General features: G+C 40.8%; 1 protein-coding gene across 1 annotated transcript in view; it reads left to right on the forward strand.

The window, feature by feature from the left end:
• The window catches only part of Kcnh5 (potassium voltage-gated channel subfamily H member 5), a 235340-nt gene that overhangs the window by 15661 nt on the left and 196668 nt on the right, over positions 1 to 23011 (forward strand). The window contains exon 2 of the mRNA XM_055595313.1: positions 7940 to 8063. Coding sequence (XP_055451288.1) covers positions 7940 to 8063 — 124 coding nt within the window. The remainder of the gene's footprint in view (positions 1 to 7939; positions 8064 to 23011) is intronic.

The raw sequence follows: 23011 nt of genomic DNA on the forward strand, positions 1-23011 counted from the left end.
AGACAATTAGGAATAGAGCTTCCTTAAGATCTAGCTATACCACTCATAAGCATATATCCAAAAGATGCTCAAGTATACAACAAAGACATTTGCTCAGCCATGTTTGTAGCAGCTTTATTTGTAGTAGCCAGAAGCTGGAAACAACCCAGATGCCCCTTAACTGAGGAATAGATACAGAAACTGTGGTACATCTACACAATGGAATATTACTCAGCAATAAAAAACAAGGAAATCATGAAATTTGCAGGCAAATGGTGGGAACTGAAAAAGATCATCCTAAGTGAGATATCCCAGAAGCAGAAAGACATACAGGGTATATACTCACTCATAAGTGGATATTAGATATATAATATAGGAAAAACCTACTAAAATCTGTACACCTAAAGAAACTAATCAAGAAGGAGAGCTCTGGCAAAGATCCCCATTCAGAACGGCAAAGAGGATGGACATCAGAAGAGGGAGAAAACAGGGAATAGGAGAGGAGCTTACCACAGAGAGCCTCTGAAAGGCTCTACCCTGCAGGGTATCAAGGCAGATGCTGAGACTTACAGCCAAACTTTGGGCAGAGTGCAGGGAATCTTATGAAAGAAGGGGGAGATAGTAAGACCTGGAGAGGACAAGATCCACAAGGAGAGCAACAGAACCAAAAAATCTGGGCACAGGGGTCTTTTCTGAGACTCATACTCCAACCAAGGACTGTTCATGGAGATAACCTAGAACCCCTGCACAGATGTAGCCCATGGCAGTTCAGTGTCCAAGTGGGTTCTCTAGTAATGGGAACAGGGACTGCTTCTGACATGAACTGATTGGCCTGCTCTTTGATCACCTCCCCCTAAGGGGGGTGCAGCCTCACTGGGCCACCAAAGAAGACAGTGTAGCCACTCCTGATGAGACCTGATAGACTAGGATCAGAAGGAAGGAGAGGAAGACCTCCCCTATCAGTGGACTTGGGTAAGGACATGTGTGTAGAAGAAGGAGGGAGGGTACTATGGGGGGGGTACAAAGTGAATAAACCGTAATAATAAAAAGAAAAAAAAGATAAAAAGAAATCCCATGTAAAAAGAAAAACAATAGTTTTTAAAACTTCTGTTGACCCTAAGAAACCATTTTGAATCAAGTATGATGATGACGACGGTTACTTAGAATTCTGTGAAATTTCCATAACCACATCCTGCAGCAGACACTCTAGGATTATTCTGCCTTCTAGAATCTAGAATCTAAATTGTCTCCTTTCCGGTGAGCTATTCCTTTAAAATCAAGTTTCTTTCACCCACCCTGCTTTAAAGCTGAAAGAAATTAAAAATTTCTGGGTGGTAATTTTGATTAGATTTGTTCTTGTTCTTGATATTTATTAATGCTATCGGATTTCACATTTGTTAAAGTCAGAAATGTGTGACTTTAGGGCGCTAATAATATGAGCTTTGTGTTTTCACTCAGTGTTTTGGCTAATACATATCCAAATTTATAAAATGAGCTCAGCAACCTCTGTCTAATGTAACTGTACTCACTTACCACTGTTGAGTGTCTTTGTAGTTTACCTCTGCCCGATGTAACTGTGGAAGTTTTCAGTTTGTAGGTTCAATGTAAGGAGTGTTTTTTTGGTTCTGTGCTTGCACACACGCACCCCCTAAGTATGCTGCTAGCTGTCTCTTCACTTATGGCACAGTTGTGGAAAAATCTTGCTGCTAGTACACTATAATATTTTATGAAGATTTGTTTTTGCTCTAATAGTTTACAGAGATTTTGGTTACATTACTCATTATTAGTCTCCATAATTACCCAGAGGGGTGCTTATAACGGTTGCTCATTTGTATGTATAGAAACTGATAATTTAATTGAAATCCCCAGGTTCTTCCTGTCACCCTCTTAGCAATGTTGAGGAGTGATCTGAATGTGGAGAACAGACTGTGACAGGATGACCATGGGACTTCGATTGTTGTGTTCGATTGCGAACACCAGTTGTCCGTACAGCTGTCCTCCATAAGGCCAGAGTCATATTATTAAACCCAGCAGGAAGGGATGGGAGATGACATAGTCTAATTACTTCACTCTTATAGTCTAGATGGTTAGTGTCAAATCTGAAGCACAAGGATGAACAGAAGACACATCTCGTAGACTATTCTAAAACCCTGTAACAGCCTTAAAGTTTTTCTCTGTTAGTTCTGATTGACTGTGTGAGCAAACACTAGTGTGTACCACTGAAATATCTTAACTGTTAATATTCAATGTTTTTGAGGTAACTCAGTAGATGTTTTAAAGATGGATTTGAAACACTGCAAAATATCCACTCTCCATTTTGGTTTGAACTTTCATTTTCTCTTCCATAAACAATTCTGCCTCCAAACCAACAAGAGGAGTAGGTCCTCCCTGCAGGCTCTGCTTTCATTGTCGGTTTCATCTGTAACCTGTCCACTTTTCCCTCTAAAGAAAAAAAAAAGCCACAGTTTCCCCTAGAAAGAGTAACTCTGCACATACCTCATTCAAGGGTTAAAAATTGGGGAACACGTATTCTGGTTTTGACCCCGAGCACCTAGACTCTGTGGACCTCTGACTTGTTGCTGATGAACAATCAGGAAGATGGGGATGGAGATGTTGCCTGGGTTAGAGATAAGGGATGCATCCTCAGAGAGTGAGGCTCACAGCTGCTTTTGTTAGTCATTTTGTTAGCACATGGCCATGCTGTTGAATGAGTGAAACAGATCAGTGGGTAGTGATGGCTGGAGCTGCTGAGCTGCAGTCTTCAAGACGTTCTCATCGGAGAGCAGTGGAAAATGTCTGAGCGGCAGCAGGAAGACATTGTAAATGGCAGAACCAAAAAGGAACAAGCAGAGCTCTGGTTCTAAATCTTGCAGATGTTTTGAAAGCAAGGCTGTTCATGATGTAGGGAGATCTACAAAGCCTTTGGAGGGTTGCTTAAGGCAGGTTTTCAAATATTGATTCAGTGAAATTTAATACACTTCAAAATTGAAACAGATTATAAAATAGTACAGAAAATGTCATATAGTAAATGTTGTTTAACAAATTTTGGGGACAGTATCTTTGTGTGGACACACACTTCCTGTGCATTTCTTTCAGTGAATTCCTGTTTAAAAGAAGGGTGGAAAAAAAAAGAAGGGTGAAAACTATGGGTTTCTAAGCAGTTTCTTGGAGGGGGAAAGAAAAGCACAGATTAGCAAACATGCTAAAGTTTCAACCGTTCTCCCCCTCTTTTATAAAAGCACAGAGGATCCTTGTTCCCAGGACATTGGGAATTCTGTCAATAAGTAATATATTATATTGCAAGTTAAAAATGTTCTTAAGTTGGCAAGTAAAAATACACATTTTTGTGTACATTTATGGTAAATAATATGATGTTTTAGTATACGAGTGCATTGCAGAGAAGCTAAATCAAGCTGCTTAACACTTATACTATATCACATATCATTTCGTTATTGAGAATAAAATCTACTCCCCCGGCGACTCTCAAATATACAATATACGGCTGTAACTATAGTTGCCATGGAAACTGCAGTTCTCTCAAAAGTATAATTGCTAACTACAGTTTTGTGTCCTTTGACTACATCTGTCCAGTTCTCCTACCCTTCAGTCCCTAGTAACTTAGCACCATGCTTTTTCTCTCTCTGTTTCATGTATTTAAATTTTATACTTTAAACATAAATGGAATCTTGCACTGTTTTTCTTTGTGTGGCTTATTTTACTTAACGTGATGTCTCCCAAAGTTCACCCATGTTGTTGCAAATGGCAGGGCCCCCCCTGCCCCTACCGCTAACTTTTAAAAAAAATGCACATTATTCCATTGTATGTATTTAATACATTTCGCTTGGCCACTTGTTTATTGAGTGCAAGCAGAGGGTGTGTGTAAGAGAGGGGGTGTGTGTGTATGGCCCTCAGTGAGTGTGGTATAGAGAAAGCAGAGTTGAGGTTTTCTTTAAGTGTTTCATAGGCAAAGGGATGGAAGAAAAGTGTGTTGAGTGAAGAGTTAGCATCGATGGCAAGCATATTTGGGAACTGATGAAGAACCTGACCTAAGCCTAACAGTGTAGACTTTAGGAATAAGGAGCAATATGTTTGTATTAGAAGGAGGGGTGCTTGTAAGTCTGGCTTCCTGATATGCACAAAGAGGCATGGAGTTTCAAGACGACAAACTGACATTGGTTTGAATATGAGACTGAATATTGGGATGAATTAAGGCAGGACACAGCTTTGTACCCAAATGGCCTACCATGGCCTCTGGTCATCAAGTACGTGGCTTATGGGTTAGAGAGGGTAAGCTAATCTGGGCTAAGGGAGGGAAGAAAATCACCTTTGATGATTGTAATTGATGCTGTGTACAAATGAAAACACCATGCTCTTAAGGAGGAATTTCTAATTTCTTACTCAGATTTGCAGGAAGCTGCTAGCCTCCCTCATCATGGCAGCTAGGCTCTCCAGAGGAATACAGTTAGCTATTCTCATAATGAAAACTTAACTCAAATGTCAGTTTTTTTTCCTTAACACACCCCAAAGGGCGAGGAGTATCTAATACTTTTGTGTTTTCTAAGCTTATGTGAAGTTTAAATGTGCTTAAATGTACAACGTAATGAGTTTGGATAAATGTACACACGTACACCTCACCTCAAGAGAGTGAGCACTTACATCTCTCAGAAGATTATTTTTTTTGTCTTTCCTGCCATCCCTTCACTCCCTTCAGAAATCATTATCTTGGGTAATTAGCATGCTCGTCACCCTGAGCCTTCATTACAACCACAGTAAAAAGGAAACCGTTGTGTGATGCCTATCGCCACTGCAGCATTGTCTGTTTCTGGATTCCATATAGATGGCTTTTTTTCCCCTGCCACCATAGTATTTTATTTTTATTTTTATTTTTTGGTTAACCAACACTGTTACACATGTCAGAAGTTTGTTCCGTTTTAGAGTGAAGTGCTGTTCCTGGTAGGAATTTGACACCATTTAAAATTCATTCTCTTGATTTGCAGTATTTCTGGTGTTTGACGACGTGAGTAAATCTGATGTGAATTCTTATTTAATAGGCCTTCTTGTTCGTGTATGTTTCATTTCACTTGAGTGAACAGGTAGGGTGGACTTTCTGGGTTACAGATGAATATTTGACTTTACAAGAAATCGTGCTTCAATGAGCTCATAACGTTTTGTGTTTATAGCTAGGTCGCGTGGTCCCAGATTCTCACCATTGGTGTTAGTATTAGCCCTTGTAGCTTCTCTGGTGGGATATCACTGTGCTTTGAGTTTGTGCTTTCTTGATGTCTTGTGAGTGGGGACATGTACTGTCCTATCGGCTGTGGCACACCTTGAGACATCTGTTCAAATCATTTCCCCAGCTTCCTTAGCTGGGCCTTTTTGATCTTCTGTGGGAATTCTCTATATATTTTGAGTTGACTTCAGGTATCTGTACTGTGGATATTTTCTCCCAGACTGTAGGTTTCCTTATTTCCTCAGCGCTGTTCTTGGATGAGAAGTTGACCTGCCTCTTGATCGTGCCTTATTTATGAACGGTTTCTTTTTTGGTGACTGCTATGAGTTTTATACGATAAACTTTTGTCTTTCTCACGACTGCTAAACTCCCTCCTGTCTTCCTTCTTCTGTCTTTTCTTCTGACTTTCACTTTGGTTATAGGGTTTGTGGCCTTTGACTCCTTAGATTTATGTGACTTTCAGTTCCATCACCCCATCATCTGTCCTTAGTGTGAGTCTTCTCAGATTGGATGGTTTAAAAAAAATGCCTTTGTTTTCTAAAGGATTCATCTTTCTTCAGTTTCTGTCCATTTTTTGGTTACTATTGCTCTCCAGAGACTTTTGTCATATATCCCCTGTGCTTGATTTAGTATTTATTCTGCCAGATCATTTTGGTTTCTACTTTGTGTTCCTTTTTTCCTCACTAATTTATTTATTCACTTTTCATCACAGTTGTAGCCCCCTCCTTTCTCTTCTCGTGGTCTTACCCTTCTACTCTCTTTCCCTTCTCCCCTCCCCTTCTCCTCAGAAAAGGGAAGACCTCCCCACCAACCTATCCCAGCTCATCAAGTTGCAGCAGAACTAGGCGCATCTTCTTCCACAAAGACCAGACAAAGCAGTCCAGCTAGGGGAAGGTGCTCTAAAAACAGGCAACTGCATCCATGTCAGAGACAGCCCCCACTCCATTTGCTATTGCACCCACATGAAGACCAAGCTGCCAATCAGCTTTAATGTGTAGGGGCCTAGATCCAGTCCATGCATGCTCTTTGGTTGCTGGTTCAGTCTCTGTGAGCCCCCATAGGCTTAGGTTAGTTGACTCTGTTAGTCTTCTTGTGGCATTCTTGTCCCCTCCAGGTCCCTCTATTCTTCGCTCAACTCTTCCTTAAGACTCCCTGAGCCTCTCCTAATGTTTGGCTGTGGGTATCAGCATCTGTTTCGATCTACTGTTGAGTGGAGCCTCTCTGAGAACAGTTATGCTAGGTTCCTGTTGTGTGTGTCTTTCTGGGTCTGGGTTACCTCACTCAGGATGATACTTTCTAGTTCCATCCATTTGCTTGCAATTTCATGATTTCCTTGTTTTTAATAGATGAGTAGTATTCTATTATGTAACTGCACCATTTTTTTTTTCCATTCTTTGGTTGAGGGACATCTGGGTTGTTTCCAGTTTCTGGCTTTTATGAATAAAGCTGCTATTAACATAGTTGAGCAACTGTCCTTGTGGTATGGTAGAGCATCTTTTGGGTATATGCCCAGGAGTGGTATAGATGGGTCTTGAGGTAGAACTATTGCCAATTGTCTGAGGAAGTGCCAGATTGATTTCCAAAGCGGTTGTACAAGTTTACACTCCCACCAGCAATGGAGGAGGGTTCTCCTTGCTCCACATTCTTACCAGCATGTGCTGTCACTTGAGTTTTTGATCTTAGCCATTCTAATAGGCATAAAATTGATAAGTGTAAACTTGATAAAAAGAGCACAGAGTATGTTTTTTTAACTTTTGTTCCCTTCCAATATCTGATCCAGAGCCTCACCTTTCACATAGCAACTTTCACTCAGTAAAGGTTAAATTGCATTGTTGTTTTATGCAAGCCAATTCCGAGTCAGGATTTCAACCTGCCACTCACAATTTAACTTCTATTTTTAGATTCTACCCAAAGATGAGCCCAAGGGAGATTATTTTACAGTAGATTTTTAAACTAGGCTATTCCTTTTACCTTTTTATTGTTTTTAAAAATATTTATTGTTGTTATTATTATTTAAATTCATTTCACTTTTTTTATCATGAGATTATTAACATTGTTAAAGGTGCATCCTGAAACCGCTGGATCTTTCAGCCACGGTTAATACCGAAATATACTTTTTGAACTAATTTTATGCCTAGAACAAACCTATTTTTCTGTGTAAAATGGAGCAGTGATATCTTTTATACATAATATGTATATATGCTAGGTTTTATGTCACATGTAGAAGTGATAGATTTGAATGATTTTGTTTTCAAAGAAGACTCTAATGCTTTTTTAGATTGGATTAGATTAGATTTTTCAAGATCATCTTATAGGGAACAACGAATTTGTCCCATCAAATCATACCTGTATTAATAGCATTTTAGAGGGGTGTTATCAATTCGCCTCTGTTATAACATCAACATTCTCCATTTATGGAAATGTGACTCCAGCCTATCTTAATAAATTAAGACGTGTTTAGTCATTATTACTACTCACTACTGAGCAAATTCTTCTTCCTTAAGATACTTTAACACAAAGGGATGCCAGACATTGTTCTCAGTGGGAATTTTGGTTTGTTGAATAAGGCTTGGGGTTATTGCAGATGTCACTGGTCCCCATGGTTATGGCACAAGTTGTATTATTTGTCCAATAGCATGCAACCACTGCATTTTATAAGCTTGCCTTTTTGATCACTCGAAAGACAAAAGTTGTTTGATAAAGCTAAGTAATTCTCTCTTTCTCCTTTAGAATCAAGTTTCTTACTGGGAAATGCCCAAATTGTGGACTGGCCTGTAGTTTATAGTAATGACGGTTTTTGTAAACTCTCTGGGTATCATCGAGCTGATGTAATGCAGAAAAGCAGCACTTGCAGGTAAGTGGCTCAAGCAACTTTGAAATCCTTTCCAAATATGGGCCAAATTCTGAGGGTGGCTGAGAGGTTTGTGTTTACTTTTACTCATGAATGGATGAGAGTTGTGTTAGAGAAGTGAAAAAAAGGACCTAATTGTGAACAGCAAATATATACGTTAAGAGCTGTTTCTGATAACCTTTGCAAAGGAAGAGTTTTGCTTCTATGTGAATTAATTCACTCATGAAAAAAAAATTGTTTTGGTTACCTATAATGAGCCAGGAGGAGAAGGTACTCAGTGATCATGGGAGTAGTCAGAATTAGGGCGCCACTGCTGACATCGACACCCCTTGAGCAATTAAAATCGTCCCTAACAAAATAGAAACCATGACCCAGCCAAGTGGAGCCTGGTTCATAAGAGCTTAAAGGCGCGAAAATGAAGCCCATCAATTACTCCGAGCCAATCATATGCCTTTACACACTAGGGTGTATATTCACACATACCCTAGCGGTTTGTTTTATATAAAACAAAATCTCACATTTGTATTACTTAGGACAGCTTTCACATTAGGCCATGTTTACAAGTTAAAGGAGAACTATGATAAAAGGGGATCACAAAGCGAACAAGCCAATACATAAAATAACTAATTTAGAATCTAAATCTTTCCCACCATATTTCATTAAGGATGGATGGGACCCCACCCCCATCTCTTGCCGCTGCCTTGGTTTTTCTTTAAATTTCTCACTTAACTAAGTGTTGGAGTCAAATGATTTTAGAACTGAAAAGGATCTGGACTTTTCTTTCTGCTTCATGTTCTGAGAAAACACAGGTGGTTCTGTGTTATGTGACTTGGCCAGATAAGCAGGGAGATTTCCGGTTTCTGTTCGCTACCCATTTATGCTGAGATGCAGTGTGTGTGTGTGTGTGTGTGTGTGTGTGTGTGTGTGTGTGTGTGAATGGTTTATAGACCTGTGAATGATCCGCATCTTCATGAAGTCCAAATCTGACACTACACACAGAAAAAACTTAAATAGCCTTTGCATAACAAATTCTAACACTCTTAAATCCGTTAATCCAGTGTTAGCCAAAACAGATATGCAGGGCTAGTAGCTGGCAAGTTAAACCAGAAGCTCAGGTGATTTTAATGTTTATCAAGGCTTGAGAAATAATCTGTTCACAGTTCCTCTTCCCCATCTTTCCACCACTAGACACCCTCATTTTTTTTAATACTGATGTTATTCCTACATTTTTCTATACTCCAAAGAATGAGTGTTATAAGAATTATAATATTGTATTCTCACATGTGGGGGTTATTATATACAACGCCCATTATAAGAATAAATGGGAGTAATGAAAACTGTGGTCTGTGGATGAGACATACCTTTGGTAGTACTTATATATATATGTTAACATGGTAGATATTTGATCTTTGTGCTAGAAAAACCATAGAACACTAAGGGTGTGTTCATTACAGCAATGAGGTGGCATATGTGTCTCGTCTGTCATCGTGTCCATGTATTTTCAGGAGAGTTTAAGTTAGGAAAAGGGAAAGCTTTCCGGTCAACTTTATTCTGTGGGACAGGCATTATAAAGAGTCTAATAGAACATAAAAGCTCCCCTATCTTTTCTTCTTGGATGGCTGGTTCCTTGTTTTTGTGCCAGATGCCATTTTCCACCTAATGAGATCTATAATTCTCCAAGCAAGACGTGCTTGTCCCTTCTGTGATTCCAGATCGTACATCGTGTACATCTTTGCTTGCAACACCATATTTGTTTTAAATGAACTTGCTCTATTTGTGTATGTATTATGTATGCACATGTATGTATGTATGTATGTATAAAGTGTGTGTATGGGTATGTGTGTGTATGGGTGTGTGTGTGCAGGTATGTGCATGTGGGTGTGATATGTGCAGGTATGTGTCGATGTGAGTGTCTGTACTCATGCATGTGTAGGCCTGGGAAGAACATCCTCCTGTGTCTTCCTCTATTGCTTTCTCTTCTTTCTTTCTTTCTTTCTTTCTTTCTTTCTTTCTTTCTTTCTTTCTTTCTTTCTTTCTTTCTTTCTTTCTTTCTTTTCTTTCTTTCCTTCCTTCCTTCCTTCCTTCCTTCCTTCCTTCCTTCCTTCCTTCTTTCTTCCTTTCTTCCTTTCTTTCTTTATCTATCTATCTATCTATCTATCTATCTATCTATCTATCTATCTATCTCCATAGCTATCTATCATCTGTAATTCTATTTATTGTGTGTGTGTGCCAAGTGCTGTGGTGTGATTATGGCAGTCAAGGCACAATTTGTGGGAGCCAGCTTTTTCCTTCCACCTGGTAAGATCCAGGAACTGAGCTCAGGCAGTCAGGCAGTCAGGCTTAGCCACGGGTGACCTTCCCCACTGAGTCAGCTCACCAGCCCACGCTCACTTTTGAATGCACTATTTGCGGAACACAAGAGCGTGCTGTTATCTGTCTTTGTTAAATTATATTGTCTTTCTTTCACAGTAAACTCTAACACAGGTCTCCCATGCTTCTGCAAAGCATGATTTATTTATGGCATCTCTTCTCCAGTGTTAGAGCATTCCAGGAGATTTTGGATTATTTGGATTTTTCCATTGTGAAACAAAGTGAGCGTGTCTTCCCTCGCTCTCCTCCACCTTGCAGAGACACACTTTCAAGAACGGCCATGTTTTAAATAAGCAGTCTTTCCTCACTTGTACACAGTATGAAGTGTGTTTTGCTTCTCTAAGGATTGCAGTCGTTTAAGGCCCACACAGAGTGGGTGTTGAATGAACGGAGCATACCCCAGCCCTGACAGCTTTTCTTGGAAGCATGATTTGTGTAAATGCATTTCCATTTGAAACTCTCTCTTCCGCCTTTTTTAAAAAAAATAAACTTTACCCATTTTGAATTGACTGCACCATTATTTAGAGGAGTGAAGATCTAGAAATGATCAAAATATCAAGTTGTAGGAAATCTGCTTTAAAATATTATGACAAAACTCTAACTTCCTAAACCTCATATGCTGAAAGTACAACAGTGGATAAAGGGAATAACACATTTCATGACTGAAAAAAAAAAAAACAAGACAAACAAACAAACAAACAAAACCCCCATGCGTTTATTAAACAGGTTCTGTGCTTTGAGTCTAATTTTTTGTAATGTGCAGATTTCTCTATTTCTTGAGCAATTTCATAGAATCTTTTTGACATGAGGTGCAGGGATACAGAAGAAGGGAAGAAGAAAATTATAGCCAGATTTACAAACATAAGGTTAGTGTGAAAGGGCACCATGTTATGGTCAGTTGTTCCAGACTCACTGAATTCTACAGCAATGCGCTGGTCAGTGACTTCACACAGTAAAGAGCTTTGAAAAGAAATCAAATACTTTTTTTTTTACTGGTGCTTGGACCTGTACAATTCCTTTTACTAATCTTTAAAGTTAGCATACCTCTGTTGAGGGACATCTAGTTTTTTTATTTTTCCAGATTCTGACGGTTACAAACAAAGCTGCCGTGAACATAGTTGAGCAAACATCCTTGTTCAATGATGAGGCACGTAATGGGCTTCATGATGGCATTTCCACAAATATATGACACCAAACTTGGTTCTTTACCTTCCTCTCCTGCTGTCCTCCCTCCTCTCCCTAGCTCCTCCTTGCTGACCCTCATCCCCCCCTCAGGCAGCCCTCCTTCTTGATTTCATGTCACATGTATTGTTATGCTCTTTTCTATCACCTCTCAGTTAAATGTAATAAAAGAAGTAATCATAAAATAGCATCACTGAATCTGAAAAGGAAGATGACACAAAATGTCTTTCCAAAGGATGCAGTTTATCAGGAGAATGGGCCTTGAGGCCATTGGCAGAAACCTGATGGTAAGGTCTAAAGATGGTAATTTTACTGATTTTAATGACTAATTTTATGCAAATGTATGAAAAAAGAAACCAGTGACTAACAAATTAGTGATCCTCGGCAATGGCACCATGTAGCAGAGAAGAAGAAGAATATGTAATGTATATGATATGTATCATTTGATTATTTGAGTTAAAGTCAATAGGATTGGAATGACAATGAGGTAAATAGTGACACATCACACTTTTAAAATATCCAAATGTGAATGAAAATTTAAAAAAAATGTCAAATTGTGTTTTTACAGTATCAGGAGACTGAGATTTATTTCTTCTGTCTTTTTATCTTTTTCCATCTTTTCCCCAATCTCTGTTCCACTGGATGGAATCAAATTAAACACAATTTTCACCTTGTGATAACACTGCCATTTCATTATCTTTATTTTTTTCCCCAAAGGCTTCATTTCATCTTCATCTTGTTCTCTTCTTCCCGTGGCTACCTGGAATATGCATTGTGTGTCTTGCTAGTGCACTCTACTCATTGACTAAATATAGATTCCTGAAATGGAGTTGCTTTCTATATGTCCATTTTTAAGACCTTCAGGACTGCACTATGAAACCCTTGTCATTACTTTGACTGTCTTCATCCACCATTATGTTTTTGAGACATCTTTAAGCCTTTATATGACACATTCATTTGACCATAGTTGACTATAGTTGAGTCCTTGACTGTCACTGGCCTTCCTTTCATTTATCCATTCTATCCATGACATCCAACCCCCATACTTCATACCTCAAACATGTTAGAGATGGGAACCTTACATACATCCCAGCCTTGTAGGAAAAAATACTTTGTTTCTGAGCTAGAAAGGGTATGAACTGAGGCAGTGTGACATGTGCAAAGTCTGTAAAGGATCCCTCACGTTGCTGTCCAGAGAGCCTTTCTAGTTTCACAGTTGCCAACCATGGCTGAGGCTTCCGGTTGTCTGGTTCCTTGCCATGTCATAACACACGCAGCACTGTCTTACTTTTGTTTTTGCTAAAGTAAAATGAAAAAGATGCTCTATAACATATCAGGATTCCAAGGAGTTTCTAATCTCTTTTGCTTTATAATTCAAAGGACGAAAGGTTTTAAGGAAAGTCATTTGAAACCTGCTGTCACAGGTTAGGTGGGGACTACACAGCCTTCTACTGTTTACTAGTCTGACACTTTGGAGAAATCTGTTCTGCTTTTGTTTCTGGGACAATGGGGTGGAAGAGCAGTTATGCTAGACGTGTTTGGGGAGGCTTGAGGAGCAGACCGATGCTTTAAAAAAATATCCCCACCCATTGGAAAGCCTTTCCCAATCCCTTACCCAAGTCAACAAGTTAGACAGCAAGGCAGAAATGTGACGAGGTGCACTGTAAAATTTCGCCAGCAGTTTTATCCACGCAAGAGTGCCTCAGACATGATGGACGGAAGTCAGTGAGTTCCATTTGGCTGATGTTTCTGCTTCTCATAGGACCACGGAGGAAAACTGCAGGGGGGAAGAGACATCTCAGTGACATCAAACTCCTAAGGTTCTGATTTCCTTTAGTCACATGCCGTGGATGTATCATTTATGACTCCATCTAAATTCTTTTAAGACCATCTAAATAAATGGGTTGTAAAAACCTTTTGGTTAAGATCTACTGTATAAAGTAGTGCCTTTGACTTATTTTTTAAATTACTTCTTTCAGATTCCAAAGATGATGGCTTTCTTAGAGTTTTCAGCTTCCCTTCTTAGCTCTTACTCAGAGCTCATTTTTTTGTTCTTCTTTGAGAACACATCTCAGGTTATGATCCTACTCATCACCTTTCTAATGACTCTGCTGTTGCAGCCATTTCCAAGATGAACCCTATGCTTAGCAACAGCATAACTCATTCTGTGTTGGCTTTTTGATGAAGCATTTGCTGGTATGTGACTTAAAGCTTGCACATATATTGGCCTTGGCCTTTATGAGTGGTGGCCATATGTTGTGGTTTATCCATCTAAGACCATTCCTGGACAATGGAAAAGCAAGAAGGGCTGATGGAACTCATGATTAGGTCATCTATCTATCTATCTATCTATCTATCTATCTATCTATCTATCTATCTATCTATCTATCTATCTATCTATAGAGTTGCAAGCTTCTTTTATCTGTTGGAAGTCTATCAACCTTATACCTATCTCAGTTGTTAAATTCAATGAGGCCTGTTTGTGATATTTTTATGGAAGAAGACAGAATGCAAGAATAAAGAAATCCTGCTAGGAGCCAAGACTGCATTTCTTAAAGTTGTTCTTTGACAGATGTAAATGAAAGATAAGCAGATGCCGAGTCAAGTCTGGGCTAGTTCTGACAAGAACTTATTCCCCCATCCCCTCTACAAAGTTCAAGTCTTATCACTGAGTCTGTTGTATGGCAAGAAAGAAGCCATTGTACAGGAGCAGACTGGCCTAGAATTTTACTCCAGCCTCATGGGTTCACACAAGAGGAAGTCACAGAACACTGTGTGTCCCCTGTCTTTTAGAAAACATGGCCCAATTTGTATCCTTGAATGTAGGAAAGCAAGGAAGGAGAGCTGACCTGTGGGCATGACCTCATATCTCCACTCACAAGAACCAGTCCAGTAGTGTCCTAGCCATCATGTGACCTATTATGATTCATAATTTCATGTGCATTATCCTTTTAATCTTTACTCCTGAGCTATATTATCACTGTCATAATTTTCCTGATGAGGAAACTAAGATCAGAGAGGAGAGGTCTGATGACTTGCTCTTCAAACATAGTTTGCAGTTGGCTCTCCACATGCAGAGGTCTTCTGGTATGTCATGGGCTCTCTGTACCACAAGAGAGATGGGTCACTGCTATGAAACTCATTCCATTTTCCTCCCAATAAAATAAAGTAGAAATCAGTTGTAATTCCTAGAGGGCAGTTTAGCATTCTCTAGGAGCAGAAGTTATATAGCATAATTGCTCCTTCTAAAATGTGAGTCCCTTTGAATTCCATTAACTATTCAATGACTGCACTGAGTTTTGGTTATCCTAAGCCAGGGCTTGAGAAATTGCAACAAAACAGTCAGCATTTGCAAGTAAAATAAGCAAGCACATAAACGTGCCCTATCCACATAGCAATGTATCATTGTCCATTTGTCAGCGTGATTTGGACAATTATTGAGCAGAAATAGCTATATATATTTATATTTATTTATTATGTATTTATATATACATACATATAAATAAAGTAGCCACTGTGATTGGATATTTCATCATGGTTATATTTTGTATTTCTGATAGCTAGTGATCTTGAACCTTTTTTTTCCCCCTTCATATAGCGGTAGAACCATTTGCATTTCTTTGTTTGAAAAATGTAATTTGTTAGTTTCCAATTGTATTCAGTTTGGGCTTAGCATTTTAAACTCTTCATGTAGTCTGAATGCAATCTGTTGGCAGATGAAATCCTTCCAGATTCTATAGCTCTCATCAGTCTATTGGCTTGCAGGACTTTCTACTTTTACACTGGTGCCTTACAGAGCCTCTCCCTGGCTATTTCCTGTGTTAAGGTCTCCAAGTGTTTCTGCTCTGTCTTCTAATTGTTTCATAGTTTCCCACTTCAAACTTAGTCTTTTAATCCTGTTTTCTGTTGATTTGGGTATAAGCTGAAAGAAAGGGATGAAGTTTCATTTTCCTACATATGGCTATTCAGTTTCCCCAGGATCGCTTATTGTGTGTGTTCTCTAATGTATTGTGTGTGCGTTTGTGCGCATGCTAGTGCATAAATGTATCTCTGTGTGTATATATACGTGTGTGCATGCCTGTGTATGTGCATGCATGTGCATGAGTGAGTGAGTGATGGTGTAAGTGTGTGTGTGTGTTTGTGTGTTTGTGCTAGCTTCCTTGGACGTAGACATTAGCTGTAGATATGCGGGTTCACTTCTGAATCTCTCTTCTGCTCCCCTGGTCTGCATGTCAGAACTTATGCAGTACCCATGCGATTGTGGCTACTGCTGTCCTGTAGCATGTACTGCAATCTCTTATTGCAATTGGCTCCAGATTTTAATTTTTTTATTTTCAGGATGCCTTTAATCCTCGGGGTATTATGTGCGTTCTTAGGAAAGGGAGGAATTTTCTCTTTCTGGGAAGAATGACAGTGATATTGTGGTAGAAGTTACAAGAAGGTTCTGTATTTTGTTGAGTAACCTGGACATTCTAGCAGTGATGTTTTAATCCACACACATGTAAGGTCGTTGCAGTTGTGTGTGTGTCTGTGTGTGTATGTGTGCATCTTCCTACGATTCTTTATCAGCTTTTTGCAGTTTTCAGTGTAGAGGTCGTTTACTCCCTGAGATTAATTTGCTCCCAGCTGTTTCATATTTTCAATAGTTATTACGAATGGGCTTACTTTATGATTTCTTTTTCAGCAAGCTCCTTGTAGTGCATAAAAATGCTACGGATATTTCTCTATCAGTGTTCTATCCTGAAACTGCCAAATTTGGCTACCTGACCTAGCAGTCTTCTGATGGGGTCTTTAGATTACGGTGATCAGACTTTCTCTCTATTTGGGTATTGTTTTCTTTCTTTGGCCTAATTGCTCTGGGTAAGAGTGCCATTCTTTGTGGACTTTGTGGGGTGCAAGTGTCACCCAGATCTGACAGGAAACAGTCTCAATCTCTCTCTCTCTCTCTCCTCATTAGGATATTGCTCTGAGATTATCATCTGTGGCCTTTTTGGGTTAAGTTCATTTGTTGTGTTCCATTGTGTGTCTCTGATACATCTTTGATGGGTTTTTATGGGAGCTTCCGGATAACCTGTCCATTGATGAAGGCAGGGTGTTGATATCCACAACTGTCACTATGTTGTAGCCTGTTTCTTCCTTTAAATATAACAGTATTTTCTTTGTAACATTGAGTATTTTATTTTTTTGAGACAGGGTTGTTCTGTGTAGCCTTGGCTGTCCTGGCACTTGTTATGTGCCCCATGCTGGCTTAGAACTTATGGAAATCTTTTTTGCTACTGCCTCCTAAGTGCGGGGATTAAATGTGTGTGCCTCCACACTGGGCCTTAAAATGATGTATTCTAGCATTAGTAAGATATACATGGTATATATCCCATTGAGTAGACTGCTTTCATTAGTACATAGCTAACACCTCTGTGACTTTCTGTCTGCTTGTCTAAGCTTAGCCATTCTTGCTTGTTTGTTGTGGAAGGACTTTCCTGCTTCATCCCTGCCTATGTCTGTGTATTTTCAATGGTGAAGAAGTAAGTCCTACTTGTAAGCAGCATATTGTTGGGTCTTGCTTTTTAGTTCATTCAGCCAATATTTATTGTTTATTTGGGGCTTCTAATGTGTTTGCATCCAAGGTTATTAGTGTTATTCATAGAGCTATTTGTGCCATTTTGTTCATTTTCTGGTTCCAAATAGCCACATTCTAGTCTTTAGCTCTGCACTTTATCTTTTTTGTTTTCCATATGGGTGAGATTGGATCCTTTTTATCTTTTATGTAACTGTTCTTCTAGAGGGTTTTAGTCTTTTGCATCTTTTCACAGTGGTAGCAATTGCTCTTTTCCTTTCAGGTATGGCTTCCCTTGAGCATTATTTCATTAAGGCTACTCTAGAGATGATGGATTCCTTAATTTTTACCTTGGACTTTCATTTCATCCATAGTTTAGCTCTTCTTTGTTTTTCCATAGCATTTCTCAGCACAATAGTGTAAGTTAATAATCTTTTTTCCCTTCCATAGCTTTTAATATGGTGTCATATTTCCTTTCAGTCTATTAGCTTTTTTTTTTTTATTAAAAAATCTCCCATAAATTTAATATGAGTGAACGCTACAATGGTGAGGACGCATTTGAGTCAAATGTATTTGGGGTATTTTGGGACTTCTGGGCTTCTTCTGTGTCTGTACTTCTCCAATATTAAAGAAGTTATCAACCTTTTAATGGTCTCTAGGGACGTTTCATTTTCTGTTTTCTTTATTCAGTTAAGGTTTCATGAAGCTCAGCATGGCTTTGAACTCACTATGTAACCAAAGGTGACCTTGAACTTCTCATCTTTCTGTTTCTGCCTTCTAGTTCTGGAATTCCAGACATGTGCCACTGTGTTCTGTTTTATGCAGTGCTGAGAGATCAAACCCAGGGCATTGTCCATTCTAGCAACACGCTCTACCAGCTGAGCCACATTCCCCATCCCTGGCACGGAGGTTACCTAAAAATTAAAATTAGCATATTCATGAGCTGTACCACTCCTGGATATGCACCTAGAGGACTCTGAATGCCACCACTGAGATACCTGCCCATCCATGGTCATGGCCGCACCATTCACAAAGCTGAGTAATGAAACTAGACTCAATGTTTGTCGATAGATGGTAAAGAAATTCTGTGCTTTTACTCAATGCTATTTTAGTCAGCCATAAAGAAAAATAAAATCATGGCATACTCAGGGAAATGGATGGAACTGCAACTCGTTTGTTATGTGAATAGGTTTTCTGTGCTCTGCTCCCTTTCCTTACCTCTTGGAAGCCTCATAGTTTGAACATTTGTTCATTCACACATGTCTCATAAGTCTTGGAAACTTTTTTTGTTCTTTCTGATGATTTTTCTCTTTTATTTCTTCAGTGTAACAGTGGCACTTCAAAAGGTCTGTCATTAAGTTCAGACGTTTTCCTTGATCTAGCTTGTTGTTGAGGCTCTTGTTCATATCTTTTTTTTTTTTTTTTTTGTGACTCATTTCATTATTCAGGTTCAAGGTTTATAGTTGCTTCCTTTTGATGATCTCTCTCTTTGTTGAATTTCTTATTCATCTCATTAATTGATTTCACTGTTTCTCAGATTTATTTAAATTATCTTATGTGTCATTGGATGCCCTTGGGATCATTCTTTTCTGGCTCAGGCATTTTGTCTATTTCTCTGGAGTCTTGTTGGAGCATAATTACTCTCCTTTAGCTCTATCAGGTTACCTTGCTTTTTCATACCTCATGTTTCTTTATGCTGATATTTGCATTTCTGGTGGATCAGTTATGTCCACTACTGCGTGACTTTCATATGTGAAGAATTTCTTTAGGTTCTGTGTCTTAGGGTGTCTGTTTAGTAGGCTGTATTGCTTTGGCTCAAGATGATCACTGTAGTTATGGTCTCTAAATAACTTCTTCAACTGTACTCAGTGGCCATGAATGCAGTTCAAGGGAAGCAAGGGTGTTGGGGGAGCATTCTAGCAGCCTAGGAGGGTGTGGTACTCAGAGCAGTGGGGGAAGAGTGATTACCTAGTGGCCTCAGGCAAGCATAATGCAACACACATGCAAAAATGTGATGACTGTGTGTCAATTTCTGTGGACCGTGTCCCAGTGAAGCCAGGCTAGAAGGTCCCTAGGCGTGTGTGGTGTGGTTCCCATGGTAGAGGGGACAACGCTCCTGTGTAGTGCAGAGGGCATCCGCTAAGTCTCCAGGGATGCTGTGTAGGTGGAGCCACACTTTTCTTGCCACTAGCCTGTCAACTCGCCATAGGCTTTCTTCTACCTTTAACGATGGAAATGGTCCTGAGCAGAAGCCATGCAGGAAGTCAGGCAGGGGAAGGCAGGTGGTGTGCATCAATAGCCCAGGCAGGAGAGAGTGTGCTTCATGACCGGAGCTCCTGTCTATCTAGAACAGTGTAATGGAAGGCCCTCCCCAAAGACTCAATGAGGCTGCAGGGTTGCCCGGCAGCAAAAATTCAGGGTGCCAGTGTGAGCTGTTGGGGCGTCTCCTGTGTACTCTTCATTGTGATAGAACTTTCCAAGCAACAAACTGGCCTCGACCTGGGTAGCGGGGCAGCTGATAAAAGGCATTGATCCCTTCTTTATTCAGCTGTCTGCCCTCATGCCCCTTAGCGCCTCTGTTTCATCCACTCTGCAATCCGGCTCTCTCCCGCAAGGACACCTTATTTGAACAGTAGCTGCTTGTCCCTCCCTTCATCCTTTCCTTTCTTTGTCGTCCTTTCCGCTGCCACTGGCCTGTCATCTTGCTTTGGGCTTCCTTCTACCATTAACGATGGAAAGCTTTGATGGCATGTAGAAGCTTGCTCCTCAAGCCTGTGTATACTTTGTGTGTTTCAGCCGTATCAAAAGCATGTATTTGCCCCAGACACCAGCCTTGGAATTCTCCCATGGAACACACTTATTTATGAGCCATTTTCCTTGTGTGTGTTGATGGAAATTCCTATGAAAATCTATAAAATCTCTCAACTGGCACCAGCAGCAACATTCCTATGGGTCTTTCTGTCTTCTGTAACTGGTTATTTTCAGTTGTTCACAATTATTATCCTTCGTTTCTTTGGTGGAATTTAGTATTTGTTGACTAGTCTCTACTTCCAATTGTCCATTTTTTAAAATGGACAATTATTTATTCATTTTATATCCCAACCTAGCCCCTCCCTTTTCGACTCCCAGCCCCACCCATCCTTCCTCTTCTCACTTTCCCCCATACCCTACTCCTTAGAAAAGGGGAGCCTCCCCCCATCCCTCCCTAGCACATCAAGTCACATCAGAACTGAGTGCATCCTCTTCCCCTGTGGCTTGGTGAGGCAGCCCCACCAGGTGGAAATGATCAGAAAGCAGGCATAGAGTCCATGTCAGAGACAGCCCCCCCTTCCCTTACTAGAGGATCCACATGAAGCCTGAGCTGCCCATAGGCTACATCTGTGTAGGTGGCCTAGGTCCAACCAAGCATGGGCCTTGGTTGGTGCTTCAGTCTTTGCAAATCCCTCTGCACCCTGGTGAGTTGGTTCTGTTGGTCTTCTTGTGGAGTTCTACACCTCCAGGTCCTTCTATTCATTCTCCCTCCTCCACTTTTTTACAAGGCTCCCTATGTACACTGCTTTACCCAATGTACATTTACACAATGGAATGTTACTCAGCTATTAAAAACAAGGAAATCATGCAATTTGCAGGTGAATGGATGGAACTAGAAAAGACCATCCTGAGATAACCCAGACCGAGAAAGACACGCATGGTATGCACTCACTTATAAGTGGATTTTAGCCATGTGGTACAGGATAAACATACTACAATTCCCAGACCCAAAGAAGATAAGTAGCAAGGAGGGCCCAAGGGAGGATGCTTAAATCTCTCTCAGAAGGGGAAATAGAATAGACAGCTGAAGAGGTTGAAGAGAGGGAACAATGCAGAGAGGGAGCCCAGGAAGAAATGAGGGTGGAAACCAAACCTCGGGAGAGTGTGAGGAGGGAGGGAAAGGGAGGACAGAGGGCCTGTAGAGGGAAACTGTGGACAGGGGCATTTCTTAAGTGGAGACCTAAGACAGGGTATCCTTCTGGGATGATGTGGGGATGACTCTAGCTGAGAGTCCTAGTAGTGGGGGTCATGGAGACTGAAGAAGACACCCTCTAACTAGACAGGACTCCTAGAGGAGGAGGGGAACACCAACCCACCCACAAAAACTTCCACCCAAAACTTACCCCGCTTACAAGACGTGCAGGGATAAAGACAGAGCAGAGATTGAGGGAATATCCAACCAATGCTTGGCCCAACCTGAGACCCACCCCATGGGAGAGAGCCAGCCTCTGACACTATCACTATTAACGATGCTCTGCTATGTTTGCAGATAGGGGCCTAGCATAGCTGTCCTCAGAGAGGCTCCGCCCAGCAACGTTATCGCAACAGTTGGCTGAGACTCACAGCCTACTGTCCATTCTTACGGAATGCTGCATGGGGCAATCATGAGAGACATGAAGGCAGCACGGATGTGTGCTCCACCAGCTGTGTGAACTGTGCAACCAATGCAGTTACCGATAGTGACAGGCTTCGAAGGACATGGTGTGACTTGTTGCGGCTCTAGATTGGAAGCTGTTTATCTCTTTTATGCTTGGGGGACAGGTTCCAGGACACCAGGTCATTCTGGAGGTAGTGATGGTTCAAATGCTGCATCCCTGTTTTCTCCCATACATAGAACCTGTGGCAACGTTTTATTCATAAATTAAGAGTCGTAAGACATTAGCAATAACAATAACCATAAAGAACAGCTGTGAAAATGCATTATAAGAAGGTGTGACCACTCTCCAAAATATATATTTTTATTTTTTTAATTTTATATTAATTTATTTACTTTACATGCCCAGGGTGCCACTTCCCTCCCCTCCTTACCTCTCCCCAGAAGAGGGGAATTCCCCCCCACCCCCGCATTAACTCTCCCTCGAACATCAAGTCCCATCAGGACTGTGCATATCCTCACTCCCTGAGGCCAGGCAAGGCAGCACTGCCAGGGGGGGAGTTAGCCAAAAGCAGGCAACAGGATGCATGTTAGAAACAGCCCCCGCTCCACTCGCCAGGCGCCCCATATGAAGACCAAGCCACCTGTTGGCTACATGTGTACAGGCCGAGGACCAGACCATCCTTAGTTGAAGCCTCAATCTCTCAAAGCCCTCATGTGGCTGGGTTGGTTAGTTGTTTCTGTTGGTCTCCTTGTGAGGTTCCTGTCCCCTCTAAGTCCTTCCATCTTTCCCCCAACATTTCCACAGGACCCCCAGAGTTCCGCCCCATGCTTGGCTGCAAGTCCCAGCATCTGTCTGATCTGCTGCTGGCTGGAGCCTCCCAGACAATAGCCAAGTTAGGCTCCTGTCTGCAAGCATAGCAGAGCATCATTATTAATGTCAGGGCTGGCTCTTTACCATGGAGTGGATCTCAGGCTGGGCCAGTTATTGTTTGGACTTTCCCCTCTATCTTTGTTCCCTTGTTATCCATTCACTTCTTATAGGCAGGGTAATTTTTGGTTCACAGGTTTTGTCGGTGGGTTCTTGATTCCCTCCTTCCACTAGTCCTGCCTGGCCAGGAGGTGGTCACTTCAGTCTTCATATGTTCCCCCACCCCCGCAATTAGGAGTCTCTGCTAGAATCATACCTGTATCTTCCAGGAGCCTACCTTGTAGCAGGCCTCCAGCATGTCCAAGAGGTGTCCCTCTCCAGTTTCCTTTCTTGTTCCTAGCCCTCCCACCTCTTACCTTCATTCTCCCCACATCTGATCCTCACTCTTGTTTCCCTCCTCATTCCATCTCTTGCCTAGTTCCCTCTCTTCATCCAGTTTTGCTGTCTATTTTCTTTTCTTTTCTGAGTGACATTCAGCTACCTTCTTTTGGCCTCTCTTTGTTACTTAG

The sequence above is a fragment of the Psammomys obesus genome, unplaced genomic scaffold, assembly GCF_907164565.1.
Source record: "Psammomys obesus unplaced genomic scaffold, mPsaObe1.curated_primary_1811, whole genome shotgun sequence".
In the NCBI taxonomy this organism is placed as follows: Eukaryota; Metazoa; Chordata; class Mammalia; order Rodentia; family Muridae; genus Psammomys; species Psammomys obesus.